Genomic DNA, 20712 nt, shown 5'->3' with positions numbered 1-20712 from the left:
ACATGTTTTGCTCAGTTTGTGAAATCAACGTTTGCCGACATAAATCCAACCCTTCCAAACCTGCCTATTTTATAAGGCTCCCACCACGGTGGCAGCTGAGTCCCTCATGATCTTTAAACCGAAACACGTGCACAATCTTTGCGGTCCTGAAATGTGAAGTAGGGCAGAGTGCAATCACTTCTATTTTAGGGAGGGGAAACTGAGGCACAGAAAGGCTAAGTGTACGGCTCAAGTGCCTGCAGGTAATCTAGGTTGGAGTAAAGACTTGAACTCCTGTCTTCCAAACCCAAAGCCATCCTTCCTCTCATAATTAGCTTACGGTTTCCTTGCTCATCCTGATCATTGTATTCGCCTGCTGCCTCCTACCTTATACTTCAGGCCAGGGGCTCTCTCCCTAAGGATCTGTACAGCACCTAGCGTAACAGGGCCACAATCCTGATAGATGCTCCAAGCACCACCCCAGTAAGCTGCACATATGCAGCAAGCCTGCATGCAAATTGTTGAGAGTTACAGACACTGCAGAGGGAGTTCCTAAGAGAAGGAGGCTATGCGGCATGGCAGCCCGGAGAACCGCCCCCTTCACCTAGCGACAGGGGTTCCTCAGTGGGGAAGGGGAGGAATTCAGCCCTGGGTTGAGGGCCAATGCAAGGCCAAGGCAGCCCCCAAGTCCCACTTCAGCCCCATAAGCAGGACTTAATTTGTGCCTCTGCCTTCCTTTGCCCCTCTCCCCAGAGCCAAATTCCCCCCCGTGAGCCATTGACCCGGGGTGCATTCTCCCCCAGCTCTGCAAGGAAGCCCAAGCCCCCAGCTCCCTGTCATGGCCTCCTCATGCTTCTTACTGAGAGGAAAGAGGTGACGGATTGGTAGCACCGCCTGCAGGAGATGGGGCTCCCTGATCCAGGGAAAGGGCCCCATACACTGCTGTGCAGAGCATTGCATTGCAAGGGACACCCAGGACCCTCTGCTGCAGCCTCCTCTCAGGGGTTAGCTGATCGCCCTATTTGGGGTCGGGAAGGAATTTTCCTCCAGGGCAGCTTGGAAGAGGCCCTGGAGGTTTTTCACCTTCCTCTGTAGCATGGGGCACGGGTCACTTGCTGGAGGATTCTCTGCACCTTGAAGTCTTTAAACCATGATTTGAGGACTTCAATAGCTCAGACATAGGTGAGAGGTCTATCGCAGGAGTGGGTGGGTGAGATTCTGTGGCCTGCGTTGAGCAGGAGGTCAGACTGGACGATCATAATGGCCCCTTCTGACCTTAGTATCTGTGAATCTATGAATCCCAGGCTCTTCAAGAGCCGCCCATCACCCGGACATCGGAGCGCCTGCTGCAGGCTGTGCCCAGTGCCCCCAGGTGGCGGAGTGGGGCCGCAGCAGCAGTGCCCTGTCCAGCCAAGACACACAGGGCAGAGCCTGCAGAGGTGACATGCCAACGGGGGGCATCTCTGCCAACCCAGCCAGAAGGTGCTTTGCCCCAGCATCGGCTCCAAGGATGCTAGTTTCCCCAGGCTGCACTTCCCCATCATAGGAGCCAGCAGGCCCTGCATGCAGCTTCTCTACCCCTCTCGGCCCAAGTAACTCGCCCCCCTCCTCTCCCCGGGGATGCGCTGGAAGTGCGCATTTCCACAAAGCTGGAAGGTTTGAGGGATGTAACATCCATCTTAGCAGCCCCAAACATGGGCACGGCCCTCTCTGTACCAGTGCCTGCCACGCTGCCGACACGCGGACGGTGGAGGATGTACGTAGGGGATTGGACACAGCTGGCTACCGGGAAGGAAATCAGCTTCCAGAGCTGACTGGGGCCTAGGGAGGGAGGATCCCACCTGGCATGCACTGCACCAGAGCAGATCAGCTCCTGGCCTGAGCCCCACAAACTGAACAGAAAAGCAGGTGGACAGAGGGAGAGTAATGGGGCTGCTTTTACTCCATTGTGTAAGGGAGAAAGGTTTTGAATTTTATTGGAGGTTGGGAGGATGCGTGGGAGGGAGGGAATGAGTGAGCTGGGGAGGAGAAATGCAGAGGAGAGCGAAGAGAGAGAACCCGGGCTCCCCAGCCGTTCAGCTCCCTACAGCCGGACCCTGTTCTGCAGGGTCCTGGACAAGCCTTGGGGAATTCAGAGTCACGCTACTGAAGTGAGTTAAACGTTCGTGAAGGAGGGTTAATACCACGGGGTCCATTGTGTTAAACATGCAAAACCGTGCATCTGGAGGGGGGGATACGACCCTAGTTCCTCCGGTTATCAGCCCTTTGAAGCCAGCCCCTGGGGAGAAACGCAATACAAGTCCAAACTCCATGCTCCAGGGGCCAAAGAAAAGATTTCTGGATAAATACCCTGATTTTAAACACACGCAGGGCCTTCCTCCTGAGCCAGCACAGACAGGACCTCTGGTCCACAGCGGGTCCCAAGCCTCAGGGCAGGGGTGGGAGGACCAGGCCCCATAAGCCGGGGTGCTTGGTGTGAGCTGAAGCTGTGATGAGCTAGAACCCACGGAAACCCCTGGAGTGTGGCGGTGAACCAGCCCGCAGGGGCGTGGTGCCTATGTACACACTGCATGCCCCAGCCCTACAGCCGATTCCAGCCAGCCCCTGCAGGGAGGACGCCATTTTGTAGAACAAAATGGCCCCCTCCGCCCAGTGTGACCTTGCACACGCTGTTTGCACAAGGTCACGCCTTGCACGCACGTGTGGAATGGCACATCTTCCTGCACATGGCACGGCACGCCCCTGCCAGCCACCTGTGCTCCACTGGCCCCCGGCAGCCCAGCTCCTAGGGGCCAGCGGGCAGCATTAAAGTCCCCCAACGCCACCCTGGGTGCAGCAAACATGGCCCCACCCTGCAGATGGCTTCAGCTCTGTGCCAGGAGATGGCCGAAGCAGAGAGCTTCCAGGGGAGGGGAATAGAGACCTCCATGCGTGGGAGAGTAGGCACTTGCTGGGAGACGAAAGCACCACCCCCTCCTTCCCAGCTATACAAGGGAGAAGGGTGATCCCCCGCAGATCAGGGCCCCGCCTTCAACCTGGGCTTGGGGCACCATGGAACCAACAAGCCCCCGGCCTGCGTTCCACTCTTACGCCTCCAGGCAGGGCTGGCGTGTGCGGCTAACGCAGAGCGGGCGTTGCAGAGAAGCGTTTGCCCTCCACGACTGCTCTCATGGGGCCTCCCAGGCCGGTCCATGAGTCCAGTGCTCCTCCAGGCTCCATCTGCAAGCGGGACAGAATAGGGGTCATGGGCCTGTCCCACTACCTGGCAGAACGGTTTCCTCCAGTTACACCGTCAGACGTTGCAGGTGGAGCAGGAACTAGGTGGGTAGAGCAAGTCCTCCCCCTTGGGGGGCAGGGGAGATGGTGAAGGTGCCCCCGCTGAAGGTCACCAACAAGGGCATGCATGGCCCTCTGATGTGCACTCGCCCATGCTGGTCCATCAACCCATCCTGGCACAGCCCTGGGTCGTGCAGCCAGGCAGGCGGCAGAGGTCGGGGAGAAGGGGGGGGACCCACAGAACAGGATGTCACTGCGACCCCCTGGGAGGAAGGGGCGGATAACCCGTGTGCGCCCTTGGTAGGGCAGGGCCTCCGCTGGGGATGGGCAGAGGCATTTTAATCGGGAGGGGGAGCACCTCTAGTGACCTTCACTCTCCGAATCCCGGAGGAGCCGGATCGAGCCCAGAGGAGCCGTGCCCAGAATGCCTGAGGCCCAGTAGAGCCAACAGAGCACAGAGAGACGGGCTCGGTGTCCCAGCCCGTGCCAGGGGGCTGGGGGGGAGGCGGGGCGGGGATCTGGCGTCCACGCCCCATGGGGTCCGGCTCCTCAGCTGTCCCCGTTGATGGGTGCCCTCTCCCCTCCCAGCAGATTCTCCCTCTCGGCCTCAGAGCCCACGGCACCCGCTGCAGGCCGGCGCCAGGGCAGCCTGGCGAGCAGGGGCTGGTGCAGGCCGTTGTAGAGGGCGGCGCCGGCCAGGAGGATGAGGAAACCCAGGATCTCCAGGCCGTGGAAGGTCTCCCAGCCCACGGCCAGGCTGACGGCCCAGATGACCACGGTGCGCAGGCTGTCCAGCACCATGCGGGTGGTGGCGCTGATCTCCTTGGTGACGCTGATGCCGGCGAAGTTGAAGAAGGCGATGCTGCTGATGTTGCCCACCAGGGCCAGGGCGATGAGGGGCTGGCGGCCGATCTGGCAGAAGGCATCCAGCGTGTCCTCCAGCACCTGCCGCGGGCTGCCGCTGAAGCTGCCCGCCGGGATGTAGTACATGGGGATCAACAGCAGGGACAGGATGACAAAGCCAAAGAAACCTGGGAGGGAGCAAGGCAGGGGGTGGTGATGGGGGGGCAGAAAAGCCAGGCGCTGCTGGTTGGGGCTCATTCCCGAAGAGTCCCCCCCGCCCCCTCTTAACATGGGGCCTTTCCTTCCCCGGGAATCCATCTGGGGCCCCTGAACGCTGGATCTGGGTTTTGCGGTGGGATGGATTTGGGGAGAAAGATGCAGGTTTTTCAGAGGCTGTCCTGGGTCACGCAGGATCCAGTCACCCCCCCTGCCAGGCACAAGTGAGCTGCAGGGGCAGGAAATGAACCAGAGTTTTAAGGAGACCTCCCCTAGACCCACCCTATATTCCTCCCCCTTGCTGCAGTATCCACCCCCGACACCGTTTCAGTCACACGGAAAACAGCCTAGCTAAAGACAGCTCTTCCAAGCACCCCCAGCCCCATTTACTGTGACTGGAGTGGTGGGTGCCCAGCAATGAGACCCTTGCTCCCCTCCCGCCAGCTGCCAATTTGCCCTTGCTGTCTGGGCACAGACCCCGGACCCCATGTTTTCAGTGGACCGGGACACTTCAGGTGCCCCCCATAAATGCTTCAGTCCCCACAACCTAGTGCCAGCCTCGGAGGCTGCGATGCAGGATGCCGCCCGCTGCGTCTCCCAGTGCGAGCGGCAAGGGGGCTCGGCCGCAGGCTCCCTGCTCGGAGTCAGTAGCCCAGAGCGGCCCACAGGGCACCAGAGCTGCTTCCCCCTCCTCCACCTAGCACCCAGTATGGGGCTCCCCCCACCCAGCCCCCTCCCCCCGCTGCCACCTACCCTCCGTGCCGACGGCCCGCAGCGGGTGCACGTCGTGTTTGTAGATGAATTTCTCCTCCAGCACCATCTGAATAGCGACGATCACCTGGGCCATGATGATGAGCAGGTCACCTGGAGGGTGGCGGGGAAGAGAGAACGTGGGGGGGTCTCCAGACACAGCAACGCCCCACCCGCCGGGCGGAGTAACCGCAGCAGGGATCTATTGCATTCAGGACCCGCATTCCCGGAGCCAGTCCCACCCAGCGCTGCAGTCCCACTCGGAAAAATCTATCCCCAGTGACGACCCCCTCTCAGATTCCTTCGTGGCCCTCCCAGGCCGTCTTGCACCCCCCACGTACCTGTGATGACCTCGCTCAGCTTGTGCGTCTCGTCGCGGCTGCCGAGCATGTCCGCCAGCCCCACCACCACCAGCCCGGCCATGGTAACCAAGATCCCCAGCCACTGGCTCGGCACCAGCTTGCGGCCCAGGAAGGCCACCGAGAGCAGGCCGGTGAAGATGATCACGGCCCCGCGCAGCATCTGGAAGCTGGAGGCGCTGGTCATGTTCAGGGCTACGGCGAAGGAACGTGCTTGTGAGTGGAGCTGCCGGACCAGACGCACCTCAATCCTGACCCCCAGCTAGGCCATTCCTCCCCTCCCCACTAGATGCACCCCAGCCCCATTGCTATTCCTGTTTTGCCAGCTGTCTCCACACCAGGCCATTACAGGAGCCCATTAAGCAAGGGACTCATTGTTCCCCTGCAGAGTAGCATGCGGGTGGGTGACTACGTCACCTTCTGGTGGCGGGAAGCCCAGAGGATAAATGCCTTTATACCAGTACAGCTTGCAGAGCATCTCCTCCAACTCAAACGCTAGAGCTCTGGTTTATCACAGCCGAGGGTCCCGGTTCTAGCCCCCCAAAAGGCAGCATGATGAGGCCTTTTAAACCTGGGAGGCATGGAGGGAGCGATTGTGCCCAGCAGAACGTTTCAGCCACGGCATCCTTCCCAGCCTGCAGTCAAAGCTTCCCCCGCTCCCCGTCCCTCCAACGGCTCCAGCCTGCGGGAGAATGCGGCTCGAGAACACAACCACCGGACGTTAAATAGGATTTAATCAGCATCAGTCTGAGCGACGTCTCCTTTGACGTGCTCGCAATTAATTGTGCTTCATCCATCGCGCGTAGGAGGGTCACCGGCTCAACGCCGCTCCCAGCGAGGGAGTTTTTGGGGTGACTTTCATTGGACCTGTGAGCTCTGTGCTGAGACCTTGTGGAAAGGGCCCCGCCCCCTCTGCTCGAGGGCAGGACAGCTTGCGTTTTGTGGTGGATGGTTTTATTTCCTGATTTTAACGTGACCGAGCCAGCTGAGCAAGAACCCCTTTCCGAGCCTTCTCTCGCAGCCAGAACTCCTCACACCACTAGGTCCAGGAGCAGCCAGAATGAGATTTGTGCCCCTGGTTTTAAAGCCCGTTTCCCCCCCGACCTTGCCCCTTGTGTTATTTATAGCTGGGCAAAGTGAACGCAACTCACGGCATTTCCCACCCACTCTGCACAGGGGTGAATGAGGATGACCCAAGGGGCAGGGCAGTGGGGAATCGGGCCCTGAGTTTCTAGGGGGGGGGTTATTAAAACTGATTATTTTCATAAAGGACATCGGAACATAAGAGCTTCTTCGCCATTTGCGGACACAGGGCTTCTGTCCTCACCTTGATTGGCTGGAGGAAGGAAGTGGTCAAAGCAGATGATTTGGGGGATGGCTTGCTTAGAGGAAGGACTGTGCCAAAGTTAGGACGCTACCCTGGGAATCAGGAGGCCAGGGTTCAAATCCTAGCTCCGCCAGATTCCCTGTGCGACTGTGGGCAAGTCGCTGCCTGTCTGTGCCTCAGTTTCCCCTCTGTACACTAGAGCTAATAGCTCTGCCTCACAGAGGGGTCTCATGGAAAGCTGCACTCCAGAGTGTGAGGTGCTCAGACGCTACAGTAATGGGGCCAGATAAGTACTTAAGATAACTTCAGTTTCTGCCCACCTAGGAGAGGGCACCCCCTACGGGAAGCGGGCCTCACTCCGAGAGAAGGTGCAATCTCTGGAGAGCTGACCGGGGAACACACATTGCTCGGTGGCCTGTTGGTTTGTTCTCTCTGCAAAACAGATGAGCAATGCAGTGCTCCGGGGGGATTAACTGTGGGGCGTTAACCCCCCCCAGGAAGGACCACCTGCAAAAAGGCATGACGTTCCACAGGGTTTTAAAGACAACTCCACTTGCCCCTTGCTTATCAGGTGCCCCCTTCCGCCCCCCAGGCCCGGAGCACCCAGCACTTACCCACATACATGATGCTGGTCCCGGTCATGTCGCACAGCGCCGGGGGCAGGAAGAGCAGCGGGTTGAAGGGCTGCGCGGGGGCCAGGCTGGGCTCTGCTCGCCGCCGGTCCCTGCAGACCAGGAGGTAGAAGGCAGCCAGGCAGGAGAATTCGCCCAGGAACATTCCCACGGCCTGAAACACGGACATGGCAGCTCTGTGGGGAGGCGGCTCGGCAGAGACGGGGCGCTGGTATCTCAGGGGCAGCCGCAGCTCCGCGCCCAGTGACTGCTCCCTGGAGCGAGGCAGACCCAGGAAGCTCTGCCGCCCCACAGCTCCAGCAGTGCCCCTCAGCCCCAAACTGTAGCCTCCCCTCCAGCTGTGCCGGTGGATCCCGGAGCCCCTGGATGGCGGGACAGGCCAGAGCTTAAAACATTATACCATCAGCTGCGCAAACCTGCTGATCCGGGAAGGGGTGGAGAGACGGGGAGGTGGGGGGAGGACATGACACCCCCCCCCCCCAATAACCCTCTCTGCTCCCCGAAAGGCGCTGCCATCAGGGCGGGCCAGGGAGGAAGCATGGTCAACAGCTGGCCTGGGGCTCAGCAGAGCTGGGTTCATCTCCCCTCCCCCCGCCAGGGGGGCTGGGAGGAGAGATCTGCCATGAGCGGGGCGTGCGTGCGCCCTCCGAGTCCGTACGCCTGGTGAAAGCCATGGCCCCGCGGGGCGCCGGCCGTACCTGGAGGAAGGGATGCTGGAAGCTGTGCTCTGCAGTCCCACCGCAGCCCCCCGCGTTGAAGTTGTCAGCCCATCTGAAACCGAGACGGGGTGGGGGGGAGGGTTGCCGTTAGAATAGGAAACCTGCAGAGAGTAAAACCCGGCCCTTCCCCTTTCAACGAACCAGGGACGTGCTACAGTGATCCCAGCTACCGCTAAGCCAGGGTCCCCAAACGTTTTACCTCACGCCCCCCCCTTACCCCTGTCTGTGTCCCCCCAAACCGGGGCCAGGAGCAGGGCCACGGATCTGGGAGGGGGGGACACAGACAGGGGTAAGGGGGCTGGGGTCATAGCTAGAGGCTGAGGCCGGCAGCCAGTGCCAGCAGCCGGGATCTCAGACATGGGGCCGGCAGTGGGGATTGGGTCCAGGAGCGGAGCTGGGGGTGCTCCCTCCCTGCCCCCTGTGGGGGCTGGCCCAGGCCCCAGCTGCACCCTCCCGAATGCTCCTCCATAGGGGTGCATGCCTCCCCAGACTGGGGACCTCTGCACTAAGTCCTGCTGGAAAACACCAGCTTTCTGAGGGTTAACAGCCGGGGCCGGAGACTCTTGCATGCAGCTACAACCGGGAGACAGCCCCTTCTGACCGACCAGATCCGCTCTGGGTCGAGCAAGACTCTCTCCCACCAGCCCAGCGCAGCGCTGGCAGAGCGAGCTGGATTCTCCTCCGGCTCACGCATCCCCAAGAGTCGCGCTACCCAACGGCCACTTTTCAGAGCAGACGGGCAGCCCCCTTCCTTTAGCCTGCGGGGGAAACCAGTGCGCGGCTGTAACGGGGCAAGGTTCTTCCGCAGCCGGCGAGGAAAAGTAGTCTCTAAGTATCGCACTAGGTAGCGGAGGGATCTCTGGCATTTACCGAGGAACACGGCTCGTCCGAGGACACTTCCCCACCGGGCAGGTGGAGAGCAAACTGCGCCAGGGGAGTGCTGCATTTTAAAAATGAACAGCTCTCTGCACAGCTGCATCGCCTCGGCCCGCTTCTTACTGGGAGCATGGTCCAGCTATTAGAGCAGGGGCCCGAGGCCCAGGACTCCTGGGTTCCAGGTTGCTCCATCAGCCCAAGCCATTATTCGCTGTTTCATGGCTGGTTGGGGAATATTTGCCTCCCAGGATGCTGGGAGGGGAGGTTATCGATCTGGAGATCTTTGGATGACAGGCGCTAAGGAGAGGACAGGCTGATCTCTGCTTCAATCATGTCTTAGCCCTGTACCGGCCCACTGAGGATTACTTAGGGCTGGCTGAAAGACAGGAGGAATTCTTTGCCCCCCACCCCCTTTTCTCATCCAATGAGATTTGTAAAGGTCTGGACAAGCTCTTGGGTTACCCCCAACCCACCGCCCTTTAGGAAAGCGCTTGAGGTCACGGAGCAGCTCACAGCATTTCATAAACAAATAAGCTTTATTCAATACCCCCCCACAGATCACGGTATATCCAGGACGGGGAAAGCGCCGTCTTCCTGTCACACAACCTGGCCTCTGCCCTGGGCAGCCTGCACGACAGAACTGAGAGGTGGAAAATGTTTCAGGTCAAGTCCAGCTCCCTGCAAATGCAAAATCATGGCCGACCATCAAGGCCCTGGGCCCAGCACGCGGCAGTCTGGTGTCAGCAAGTTCTCTAGCAGCGTTTTTGGACTGAATTTAAAGGGATTCATCCAATCTGTGCTGTGTCCTTTGCACTATGTGTTTTGACATTATGTGTTTTAAGCGGAACCCAAGTTCTCCATGTGTTACGTGTTCTGACAACATAAACCTCACACTGCTGAAGATTAGATTGCAAGGGGGAAGGCAAGGGGTTTTTGGAGGGAACAGCTGGGGCTTTTAACGGTTTGAGAGGGTAGGAGAAACCCACCAGCTGGATGGCTTTTAAGCGATCAACAGTGAAACAGTTGGCAATTTAAGCAGAGTTAACCCGTCAACCTGAAGGGGGCACTCCACCCCTCCCTTAGCGGGCGTTTCAGCCTGGCTGCCACCCCAGAAAGACTACACTGCATCTGTTTGCATTTGGAAGGCTTACCTGACAACCATAAATACCAGACACTTGCAATTCTGGAGCAAAGGATAGATTTTGCAACTAAGAAGCATGCTGCAGAATACACAGGGCCTGGCCTACTGGACACATACTGCTGCTTTATCTAGCCTACTATGTCACCAGGACTAGACGGACAATGAATCAGAACAGAAGGCGACTGCATTTGTCTCACTCCAGTCACCTTGGCTGCCCAGATTTCCGTTTCTAGAGAATAAGTCCAACTTTTCAGGCGGGATCACTAGGCTGGAGCTGTTCCAGTTAGTCTGGGCCAGTGACGCTCAGGGCTCTCTTTGATGGGAGCCGTTGGGCGTGCTTCACAGGCTTGCAGATTTGGGGAAGTGGCTAAGAGCAGCAGCGTGCACAGTCCAGCCGGGGAACAAAGGGAAGAGCCTTGCTTTGAGAAGCTGTCAGAGCTCTAGCTGCGTAGGCAAGCCACAGAACACTGTCTGAGCGGAGTCAGGGGTTCAAGTCCCCCATGGCCATGTCACCCACCCAGAATGACAGCGCCGTACCAGGGACACCTCCCAGCAGTGGGCAACACAGTGCCCCAGGTCCCTACACTGCTGTCAGTGATTTGGAGACTGACTGCAGCTGGGACGCCCACTCCAGCCCTCACTTCTGGGGCAGGTTGGCAGAGGGGCCATTGCCTCAGGGGGCCGATGTCTTTGCAGTTCACACTCAGCGGGGAACGCTTGCCCCGTCCCGGGAATATTTTCAAGAGTTTTGAATTTTTTACCATCCCGAATTGGAACCGCAACAAAAATCTTGACGTCTGTGGCCGAATGAGCCATCAGAAGATTTTTGTTTGGGTCAAGCCAAGTGTTTCATTTTGATCGTCTCTCTTTTTTCTTTTCAGCTGAGCGAGCTTACGTTCTGAAAAGAAGTCACTTTGAACTGGGAAACTTGCCATGTTTCTCCCAAGTTGGGAGATTCGTCCAAACCAGCCCCATCTTGTGAACCCTTTCTGCTTTGACAAATTAGCATTTTTGGGGGACAAAAAGGGATTTGTCAAAGAGTTCCCAGCCAGTGTTACAGTTTACAAAACTCCTGACATGCAGCCAAGGTAAAGTGCTCTTTGGAGACCACCCCAGCAGCAGATACTTCCCAGGAGGGAAAAGGTTGCTTTCAAAGGGGCCTGCAGACACAAGGGCTGTCACGTGGGCAGTCGCTGTACAGACTCGCCTGCAAGCCCAGTGGTGAGCACAAAGCTTTAAGTTTCCTGGCACCGATTCCAGCCCCTCCCTGGCCGGGAGTGACAGTGAGGCGAACTGGACACCTCTATGTAACAGACAGAGTAAGAGAGCCACGGCCCCGGGAATCAGATGTCAGCGCCGCGTTAATCTTCACTAGATCAGCCATGGTTGCGGGGAAAGAGAGATGCCTAGTGAGAGCCGGGGATCCCTCCAATCAGGGAGCAGCACCCCCTTTGCAGGCAGGTGATCCTGTGCATGCGGAGATAGGAATGGCGGGGCAGCCCTTGGGGAGGTGAAGACCGAGCCAGCTGAGCAGCCGCCTCCCATCCCCTTCCCCTGCAACATTAACCCATCTGGAGGCAGGTTTCTGCATCCAGCAGCAACAGGCTAGCAAGAGAGAGGGGCCCCTCCTCTGCCCTAGTGTGTCCAAGCCATGGGGCCAGCCCCAGCCCAGCACTGCTTGCCCAAGGGCAGCTTTCAGAACAGCACCATCCGCTGCCCGGGGGGTTTGCATCAGCTGCTGGCAGGGGACAGGAAGGGAAGAGCGTTCTTCCCCTACGAAACGGCACTGCCTTTGCCCCTGGATGCGAGACGGGCGGAGGCTGATCCTGGGCCCAATTCCCCCTGCCCTGCCCCTTCACACCCATGTTACGCAGATGCCAGGCAGGGAGAGACCAGGGCCCGTGATCAGCTGCTGCCCCCCTTGCCAGCAGGCGCGCTGTTCAGCGGGAGCTGCCGGCCCAGCATCCAGTTACGCCAAACTAGAGAGGGAACAGCGACAGGGTCTAGGCACCAGCTCTGGATGCCAGCCACTCCCCACGTGACAGATCAGAATCCTGGCTGCAGCGACTTCTCTGCCTTGGAAAGACGCAGGGCTGAGCCGGTCTTACGTTCGAGGCTCTACCGGCTCCGTGCTTCAAGCCGATGGTCTCCCTTGCCCCTCCAACACTGGCACAACCACCTCCACCCCAGAGGTGGCTGCAATTCAGACCCAAGGTCTCAGCAACTAGCTTCCTATCCTCTGATTGGACGTGCTTTCAGGTCTGCCTCTGCGGGACTCCTAGTTTGTTCCTAGACTATGAAGGCCAGGAGAGGTGGGTGACCGGTCTAGGGATGGATCTGTCTTGCCAGCAGTTTAACTAGTTCCCATGTGCGCCTAACACCCCACCCCCACCCCCCAGACACTCACACATCAGAGAGCCAACATGAACCCGGCTAGCTTAGCTGAGGAATTCACAAGGTCAGTCCCCAGGTAATTACACAGAGGCGTGGGCTCCAGGGGAGGTTCAGGGATGGATTGCCTGTTCTCAGACGTGCAGAGCAGAGCAGAGCGGGGATGCAAAGTGCTACCTGGGGAAGGAAAGTTTGATATGTGGGGAAAGGGGGTGTTTCCAGGGCTTTATTCTCAGACCCCCGAGCTGCTGAGAAGAGCTGAGTTTGAAGCCTGAGAAGCCAAGGCCCCCGTTTCCACAAAACAAGGGGAGTAACTAGTGGCAGGGCAAACACTCTGCACCAGGCTTCCAGCCTCCCCATCTTCTCCGCCCCCCTTCCCCGATCTTTAAGCGCCCATGATTTGCCACACACGTGTCCACCCTTCATAGGGGCAGAGCTGCTCACAAAATGCCCATGGAACACACACACGCCGTCTCCTGCAGTGGATGCCGGTTACTCGCTGTCACGCTGTCTGGAGTGACCGTGAGTGCCCACCTCCGGGCAGACTGTCAGAAAAGAGGGCAGACACCCCAAACCGGTGGTGTGGTCTATGATCAGATTTCCCCAAGAGAATGTGAACTCCTGGGTCACTAGACCAGTCTTACCATGGAGTCACAGACACTCCCCTTGGCCTCTCCAGTCTCTCTCGCCACCCAGACCAACTGGTCTTCGTGATCAGTGGTCGCTTACGTCAAAAACCACACCGCATCAGGTTGCTCCCAGTCCCAAGAGACCAGTCATTTACCCCCATCAATTGGTACCACAGATCTTACACCAAAGACTACTTGAGAACTGGCTACCAGTGTTAACTAACTAATGGTTTATTAGCAAAGAAAAAGTGAGTTATTGACGGGCTAAAGCAGGTAAAATATATGCACAGGTGAGTCAGAGTCTATCATTCCAAATGGTAGCGGAGATGTAGCAATCTGCCAGTTTCCCCAAAGTCTCTCAGAGCTACCCAGAATAACCCTAGGGACCTCCCTCGTCTGGTGCACCGTTAGAATCCAGGCAGCCCAGAGACAAGGATCTTTCCCTGAATCCACACTTGTCTTCTTCTCCCAGAATACAAGCTGCCAGGGTCACTACCCACGGGTGCGCTCTGAGGACAGAGAGTGAGAAATGCATCTAGAGTCTTCTCTCCGATCATCACACACAATGGCCACTTGCTTTGAAAGTGACATTTCGCATTAAAGTTCTTCATTTGCATTCTCGAGGCTCTCTCTCTCGAGACGAGGGGTTATTAAGGCTGCGTCTACACTACACAGCGTTTAGGGACGTGGCTGCGTCTGAGCCGCTAAAAGCCACGCAGTGTAGCCACTGTTTGTCGGCTCTCCTGCCGACAAAAATCTTCCACCCGCCATGAGCAGCGTTTGCACTCTCCTGCTGACCACGCGCTGTTCACACTGGCCCTGTGGCGGCAAAACTTGTGTCTTTTTGGGGGGGGGGAGGGGAGGCGTTGGGTTTAACTCCTCTGAAAGACCACAGTTTTGTCGTTCAATTGCCAGTGTAGACACAGCCTTGGTGACGGGGTACACGCAATGGAAATGTTCGCTGCTCCATTACAACGGGAGACAGACAAGTGAAAACACTGCAGGCATAGGCACCGACTCCGCGGATACTCCAGGGCTGGAGCACCCGTAACCCACACACCTCTGGGCGTGGTGCTCTGTCCCATCTAGTGGCACCGAGACCACCTAGAGAGATTAATGAGTCTGCTTTACAGCTTTAGCGAAGAGCCACATGGCTTTCAGCTCATGCAGGAGAGACTCATACATTTAGTTCCTGAGGTCCCAGGTTCAATCCCTCCTGCCTGCCAATGACCGGGGTCTGTCGGTGTTACACCCACATGGAAAGGCAGCCACGTTTCCCCCCCCAGCGCCTGCTGCAATCAGCTGTTCCGTGGTGCGTGTGAGGGAGGGAAGGAGCAGGGACGGGGCATGCTCAGGGGAGGTGGTGGGAAGAGGCAGGGTGGGGCCTGGGGCAGGGGTGGGAAGAGGTGGGGCTGGGCAGGGCTGAGCACCCTCCGGGTTAGGTTAGAGAGGAAGTCAGCACCTATGAACGCAGGTAACATCCCACTAGTTTTCAGGAAGTTTAAACACCAAACACAAGCACTTTGAGCTCATAGACAAGTGACTCGACCTGGCTTCCACCTATGCATCTGTCAGCACCCAGTGAGGCCCGGGGCTTCGGCATGAGCGGGCACCTAGTCTGCCAGCGTCGCACTGGCAATGCTGATGAAGACAGCTTTCGAGTATTAGCAACGGTCCCCTGAGCACCGATCCCGTCTCACGGACTTTAACAGGAGTCAGATATTAGCAGGGTGGATAAAAATCAATGATTTTTTTTAAAAAATCTGTTTTTTATTTAAATCAGATTTTTTTGATAAAATGATTTTTGAGGAAAAAACCTATCTAAAGATAGTTTTAATTAAGATACATTATAGCTCAAAGATATCTCATCATCGAATAGGGATTATACATTCTAATTCTATAGTATGAGACAATATATTCATGTCACGTTTAAGAAAAGTTTTGTAAATGAGTTCCAAAAGTTCGTGGATTAGGGACCCAATCTTATGGGGTTCCAGGGGCTTCTGTAGAGATTATTTAGGTTAATTTTTCTATCTACCCAATGGGACTCAGTGCTCAGTCTAGAAAATACCACCAGAGATGCTTAGTTTTGCAGTTCTCAAACTGTGGATTTGTGTCTCCAGAGATAAGATACTTGTTAATAGCAAAAATGCTTTTAAATAAATAAATAAATATATAGAGGTGAGAAATAGTTAAATAAAACAATTGAAATGTCTGTCTGGTGATGTTCTCCTCCTAATACAGCCTGGCAAGAAAGTCCTCCAAATATTAAAGATTAACCTTTTGAATTGGAGATAGTTCACCTCCCAATGACTTCCTAAATATCTGCTTCAATTATCTTTGGTAAATGAAATAACCAAACAATCATTTTCTGATATAGCTGTAAAACTCATCTGAAAAGTTTTCAAAATAAAACATCAAAATTAAAAGTGTGTAGTGTGTCCCTTCTAAAAATGAAACCTACATCTATCTCTGAGTTGTGAAGAATATGTATTGAGGTTATAACAACCAACAAGAAGGCACTTTTATGTAGAAATCCATGATTAAATCGAGTCTTTCTGACTAGTGATTTAAATCAAATCCACCCTGGATATTAGCAATGTTTTTGAGCAGGGAAGAGGTACCGTGCAGGCCCACAGGCCCCCCTTCCCCATTGAAAGCCCCAGCTGCAGGCAGATTTGTAGGGCTGCAAAGGAAGGAAGCCCTGGGACATGTCAAGCCCAGGCCCCTAAGCTGCAGCCAGGGTTTTCCATGGGGAGCAGGATGCTGGGAGTTCATGGGGCTGCACGGAACCCCTCCCTGGACCCTGCTTCCCGTGGCCCTGGCTTGCAGGCAGGTTTGTAGGGTTTGCAGGCAGAGAAAACAAGAAGAGGTACCATGCAGTCCCACGTTCCCCAGCACCCCTGTCCCCAGTGGAAAGCCCCAGTATCCAGGCTGCAGGGCCCCCTCCCTGCTGCCCGACCCACTGGCCTCCCCTCCCACTCCGCAGGGACGGGACTCCTGGGTTACCTCCTGTGAAGGTGGCGGGCCCCTTGCCACCCCAATCTGCTGTCCCAGGCACGGGCCTTTCACTCCTCGGCAACTTCGGGCTAACACACTTCCCGGGGAACAGAGAGGTTGAGACTAACCGGCACCCACCGTATGTCACAGAAACAAGGGGATTTCGACGCAGTTTCCCAAACAGGAAAAAGTCAAGACCGTTGTATATGAAAGTGAAAGGGCTCAAAAGCGGGTTTCACTGCTCCCAAGAGGAAATATTTTGGAATTTCCATCGTGTGGGAACATTTTTTTTTGTTCTGACTCCAAAGTTTTTTTTTTGTTCCAAGTATCACAACATCCCTAGGCATGGCCATTGCGGTTCCCAACCTGTGCAACATATGGGGGGCTACTGCCACATACAGAGGCCACCTTAAGTCGCCCAGCCTCAATCAGTCCAACGCACTCTGGATGTAAGTACAACCCCTATCAGATCAGCAACTGTGACGAAGCGGGACTGTTCTTAACGTTTCCTCTGAATAGTGTGGGGGTGCCTCAGTTTCCCCTAGGCAGTTCTTAAGTATCTAGGGGGTGGGATAAGGGTGTATGATCGTTGCAGAGCCCTAGAGGGCAGGTGTGTGCAGGGGTCTGGACACAGAGAATGGCCGACACCCTGTTTCCTGGCAACTGATGGCCTGGGCCCTTCCCCCCTGCAAGGTGAGAGCTAAAGGGTTGGAGAACAAAGGAATCAGGTGACCTCCTGGCCTGGGAAAGGGACAAAGCCCAGAGGAGGGGGGGCTGGAGGGAGTTTGTCAGTTTGGGGCTGGCTGGGGACATGGAGTGAAGTGCACACGTGGTTGTCTGGCTCACTGCCCCCCAGAATGGACCCAGCTGAGGGGTCCTGTTCTCTGTACCTACAAGCTCTGTTTTAGACCATGTCCCGGTCGTCTAACAAACCTCTGTTTTACTGGCTGGCTAAGAGTCACGTCTGACTGCGGAGTTGGGGGGCAGGACCCTCTGGCTTCCACAGGACCCCGCCTGGGCGGACTCACTGTGGGAAGCGCACGGAGGGGCAGAGGAGGCTGAATGCTCCGAGGTCAGACCCAGGAAGGTGTAAGCTGTGTGAGCTGTGTGTCCTGAAGACAAGCCGTTCACAGAAAGGAGACTTCCCCAGAGTCCTGACTGGCTTCGTAGGGAGCAGTTCCAGAGCATCGCCCAGGGACTCCGTGACAGCAACGGCCTTGAGCCACATGTGCCACCGGCCTGAATTTAAAAATCGACCACGCAAATTAAATTGCCTGTGGATTCGAGGTCACTTCTAACCGGGGTGGGGAAATCAGGAGAGGCAAAGCTGAGTTTTGTTGGAGAAGCAGAAAGCATGGGTTGCATCTTGCACCACGAGCGAAGGTAGCATCTGCGCCATGCTTTGAGCACCAGGAAGGATGTGTTAAAATGCGGCCTCAAAGCTCAGCAGGAAAAGCTAGAGGGACCGGAGGTCACAACCCAGACAGTCCCGAAGTAGGGCAGGGGGCGTGTGACGGAAGGCGCCCCGGTACATCACAGAGTGGAAGCCGCTTTCTTGACTTTGCTCACGTCTTTCACGCTAAGTCAGCAGAATTTCTGCACAAGTCAGGGCAGAGCCTGACCTCACCTGCCACGTGACCAGACACGCCAACAACCCCGCCAGCTGACCACCACACTGACTCAGCTCTGCATTTCGCAAGAGGCATACAAAAAGGCTAATCAGAGGTTTCTGTTGAGATGCTTGCCAAGGCAGGGGCTCAGGAGATGTGGGGTCGCTTCCTGGGCCACCTTGGGCAAGTTGCTTTAATTTCCCCGTGACTCAGTTTCCGCATCTGCGATTTCATTCATTGCGGCAAAGCGCTCGGACACAACAAAGACGGGGTAGACAACGCTCGGAGCTAGCGCTCCGCCCCCCTACTCGCCTGAAGGCACAAGAAGCCGGGAGATCAGAGCTGGCTTCCTATCCCTCTCCCCATGCAGGCTTTGCAGGAAGGGAAGTGGGCAAATCCCCACTCTCAGCTCTTTCACTGTCTGCAGAGGGAAAGGAAGCCCCATTTCTAACCAACTGCATGTCCTTGGCTTTATAGCACCGCAACCTTTGCAAGGCCTAGAAACCAGAAGCAACTTAACAGCGAGTTTACACACAGCCCCACGGCGGGAATTAGCTCCAGCTTGGTGAAGAGTCAAGTCCCTTAGTCGGGACCAGCCCATGGACAGATGCATAAGTTGTAGCTGTAGGGCCGAACAGGTGCAGCTGTGTGGGCCGGGCGAGGAGATCTCAGTGCATACCTGATTGGCAGTGGCCTGGCATTTTGGGGGCAGGCAGAGAAATGGGTAGAAGAAATCTCCCCTCCCCAAATGGTGCAGCGCTGCCCAGCGAGGGATATTACGACTTCCCTTGCAGAGCAGGGCATTGCCACCCTCAGAGGAGGGACGGTTGTTTCCGGGCGCTATTCCTCACACTGAGCCACCTTATGAAAGGAGAACCCCAACCCAGTCAGGATTCGACCTCAGCAACAGGTTAACTCACTTTGCTGTGCCTGGCGGGGGGCTGTTCCCGGCCGACCTTTGGAGCATTAGCTCCGCATCAAAGGCCCGTGGCTACGTGCCCCTTCGGAGCAGGCACGTTGCTCCAGGGCCAGAGCCGGGCCCCCCGCCGAGAGCCTTCTGGCGGTGGAGCCGAAAGCACGGTACACACGCATGCCAGTGGGTTAAGCGCCGGCCACACACGGCGCAGCAGGTGGAGAACCGAGGCACGGAACGGGCCGTGTCCACACGCACAGCAGCAGGACCTTAACCCCAGCGGGGCAGTGACAGGGTCACAACCCCCCCTCAACATGGAGCAAAGGGCCCATCCCACCGCAGCTCCCCCCTATGGGAAGGGAGGGCCATTGCCCCAGCTCCCCCAACCCTGGTCCCAGGAGAAATAGGGTCCCTTCAACACCCAGCCTCTCCCCCATTTACTGAGGGCTGGAGGGAGACCGAGGGCCCCACCAGGGGAGCCCAGATCAGAGCCTATCTCCTACCCTCCCCACCAGACAGACCGGGGGGAGCCCACAGAAAACACCCCCTATCTCTTTGCACCCTCTGTTGCTCCCCGGGACCCGGGTGCAGCCCCCGTCCCCTGCCAGCAGCGCCCCCCGCGTTGCTCCCCGGGACCCGAGTGCAAGCCCCCCCCCTCCAGTAGCGCCCCCAGGGTTGCTCCCCGGGACCCGGGGGCAGGGCCCCCCCCCTCCAGCAGCGCCCCCCGGGTTGCTCCCCGGGACCCGGGGGCAGGTCCCCCCCCAGCAGCGCCCCCAGGGTTGCTCCCCGGGACCCGGGGGCAGAGCCCCCCCCCCAGCAGCGCCCCCCGGGACCCGGGGGCAGGCCCCCCCCAGCAGCGCCCCCCGCGTCGCGACCCGGGGGCAGGCCCCCCCCAAGCTAAGCTCCCGCTCCGCAGCGACTCACTTGGCCGAGAGGGTGTTGATGGAGCCGGTGGCCAGCATCAGCCCGGCCAGGAAGAGCTGGTACCGGGTCCAGGCCATGCTGCGGGGCCCGGCTCGCTCGCCGGCCGCGGCAGCTCCAGGGGCGGAGCGAGCCCCGGGCGGGAGGAAGAGGAGTCGGAGGAAGGGAGGTCACGTGAGCGCAGTCAGCTGAGAGAACCAGCCCAGCCCTTTTTTTGCAGCCTGACCCCCCACCCGGGGGGACCCCGATCCTCGCCCGGCCCCACAGAGCAGCGGGGCTGGGGCCAGGGGCTGCCCGCCTGGGATGTACTGGAGCAGGCTCGGGCCCCCCGGCTGCTCCCCGTGGGGCAGGACAGCAGGCAGAGCTTGGGGGGGCTCTGAGCCAAGGAGCCGTGCCCCATGGCGGGGCGGGGGGCGCAAACCTGCCAGGGCTCAGGTGGAAGGGGTGGGGGGGTGGCAGGCAAGGCTGTGCCAAGGAGAGACCGAGCCAAGGCAAGATCCAGGACACAGGCCTCGCCTTGTCGGGCGTCTACAAGGTGGTGGGACCCGCCCTGGCTGTGTTTTCTGGCGGCTTCCTGGCAAGGGGTGACAGTAACTTCTGTGCAGATGGTTGTTGACCCAACAGAGCAAATCTCACCCCGTCACGGCTCTACCCAGCCCAGTAACGTGGATAGATTCCAAGGCCAGACCACTGTGGTCATGTAGCCTGACCCCCTGGGTAACGCAGGCCAGAGACCTGCCCCACAATAATCCCTAGAGCAGCTGATCTTTTAGAAGAACAGCTGGTCTTGATTCTAAAAATTGCCAGTGATGGAGACTCCACCACGCCCTGGGGTAAATTGTTCCAAAGGTTAATTACTCTCACTCTGACAAATGTACACCTTACAGTATATCCCTCTGAATTTGTCCATCTGCAGCCATTGGATCGTGTTAGATCTTTCTCCGCTAGATTGAAGAGCCCTTTCTTAACACAAATATTTGTTCCCCATGTAGGTAAATACAGACTGTGAGCGAGTCATGCTGTAACCTCTTTGTTAAGCTAAATAGATTGAGCTCCTTGATGCTGTCATTACAAGGCAGGTTTTCCAGTCCTTTAATCATTCTCAGGGCTGTTCTCTGAACTGTCTCCAA

General features: G+C 57.4%; 1 protein-coding gene across 1 annotated transcript; it reads right to left on the bottom strand.

Moving 5' to 3' along the window:
- Positions 1-3778: 3778 nt before the first annotated feature.
- Positions 3779-19722, bottom strand: SLC35F6 (solute carrier family 35 member F6). Its single transcript, XM_074947338.1, has 6 exons — positions 19586-19722; positions 8081-8153; positions 7365-7536; positions 5406-5618; positions 5068-5178; positions 3779-4286 (listed from the first exon to the last, which is right to left on the bottom strand). Exons 1-6 carry the CDS (start codon positions 19660-19662, stop codon positions 3805-3807), a joined length of 1128 nt encoding a protein of 375 aa, XP_074803439.1. The 5' UTR covers positions 19663-19722; the 3' UTR covers positions 3779-3804.
- Between the last annotated feature and the right edge of the window lie 990 nt (positions 19723-20712).

Source organism: Natator depressus, chromosome 3 (genome assembly GCF_965152275.1).
Source record: "Natator depressus isolate rNatDep1 chromosome 3, rNatDep2.hap1, whole genome shotgun sequence".
In the NCBI taxonomy this organism is placed as follows: Eukaryota; Metazoa; Chordata; order Testudines; family Cheloniidae; genus Natator; species Natator depressus.
Note: the sequence above shows the minus strand (reverse complement) of the source record. Positions and strands in the feature narration are given on the sequence as shown.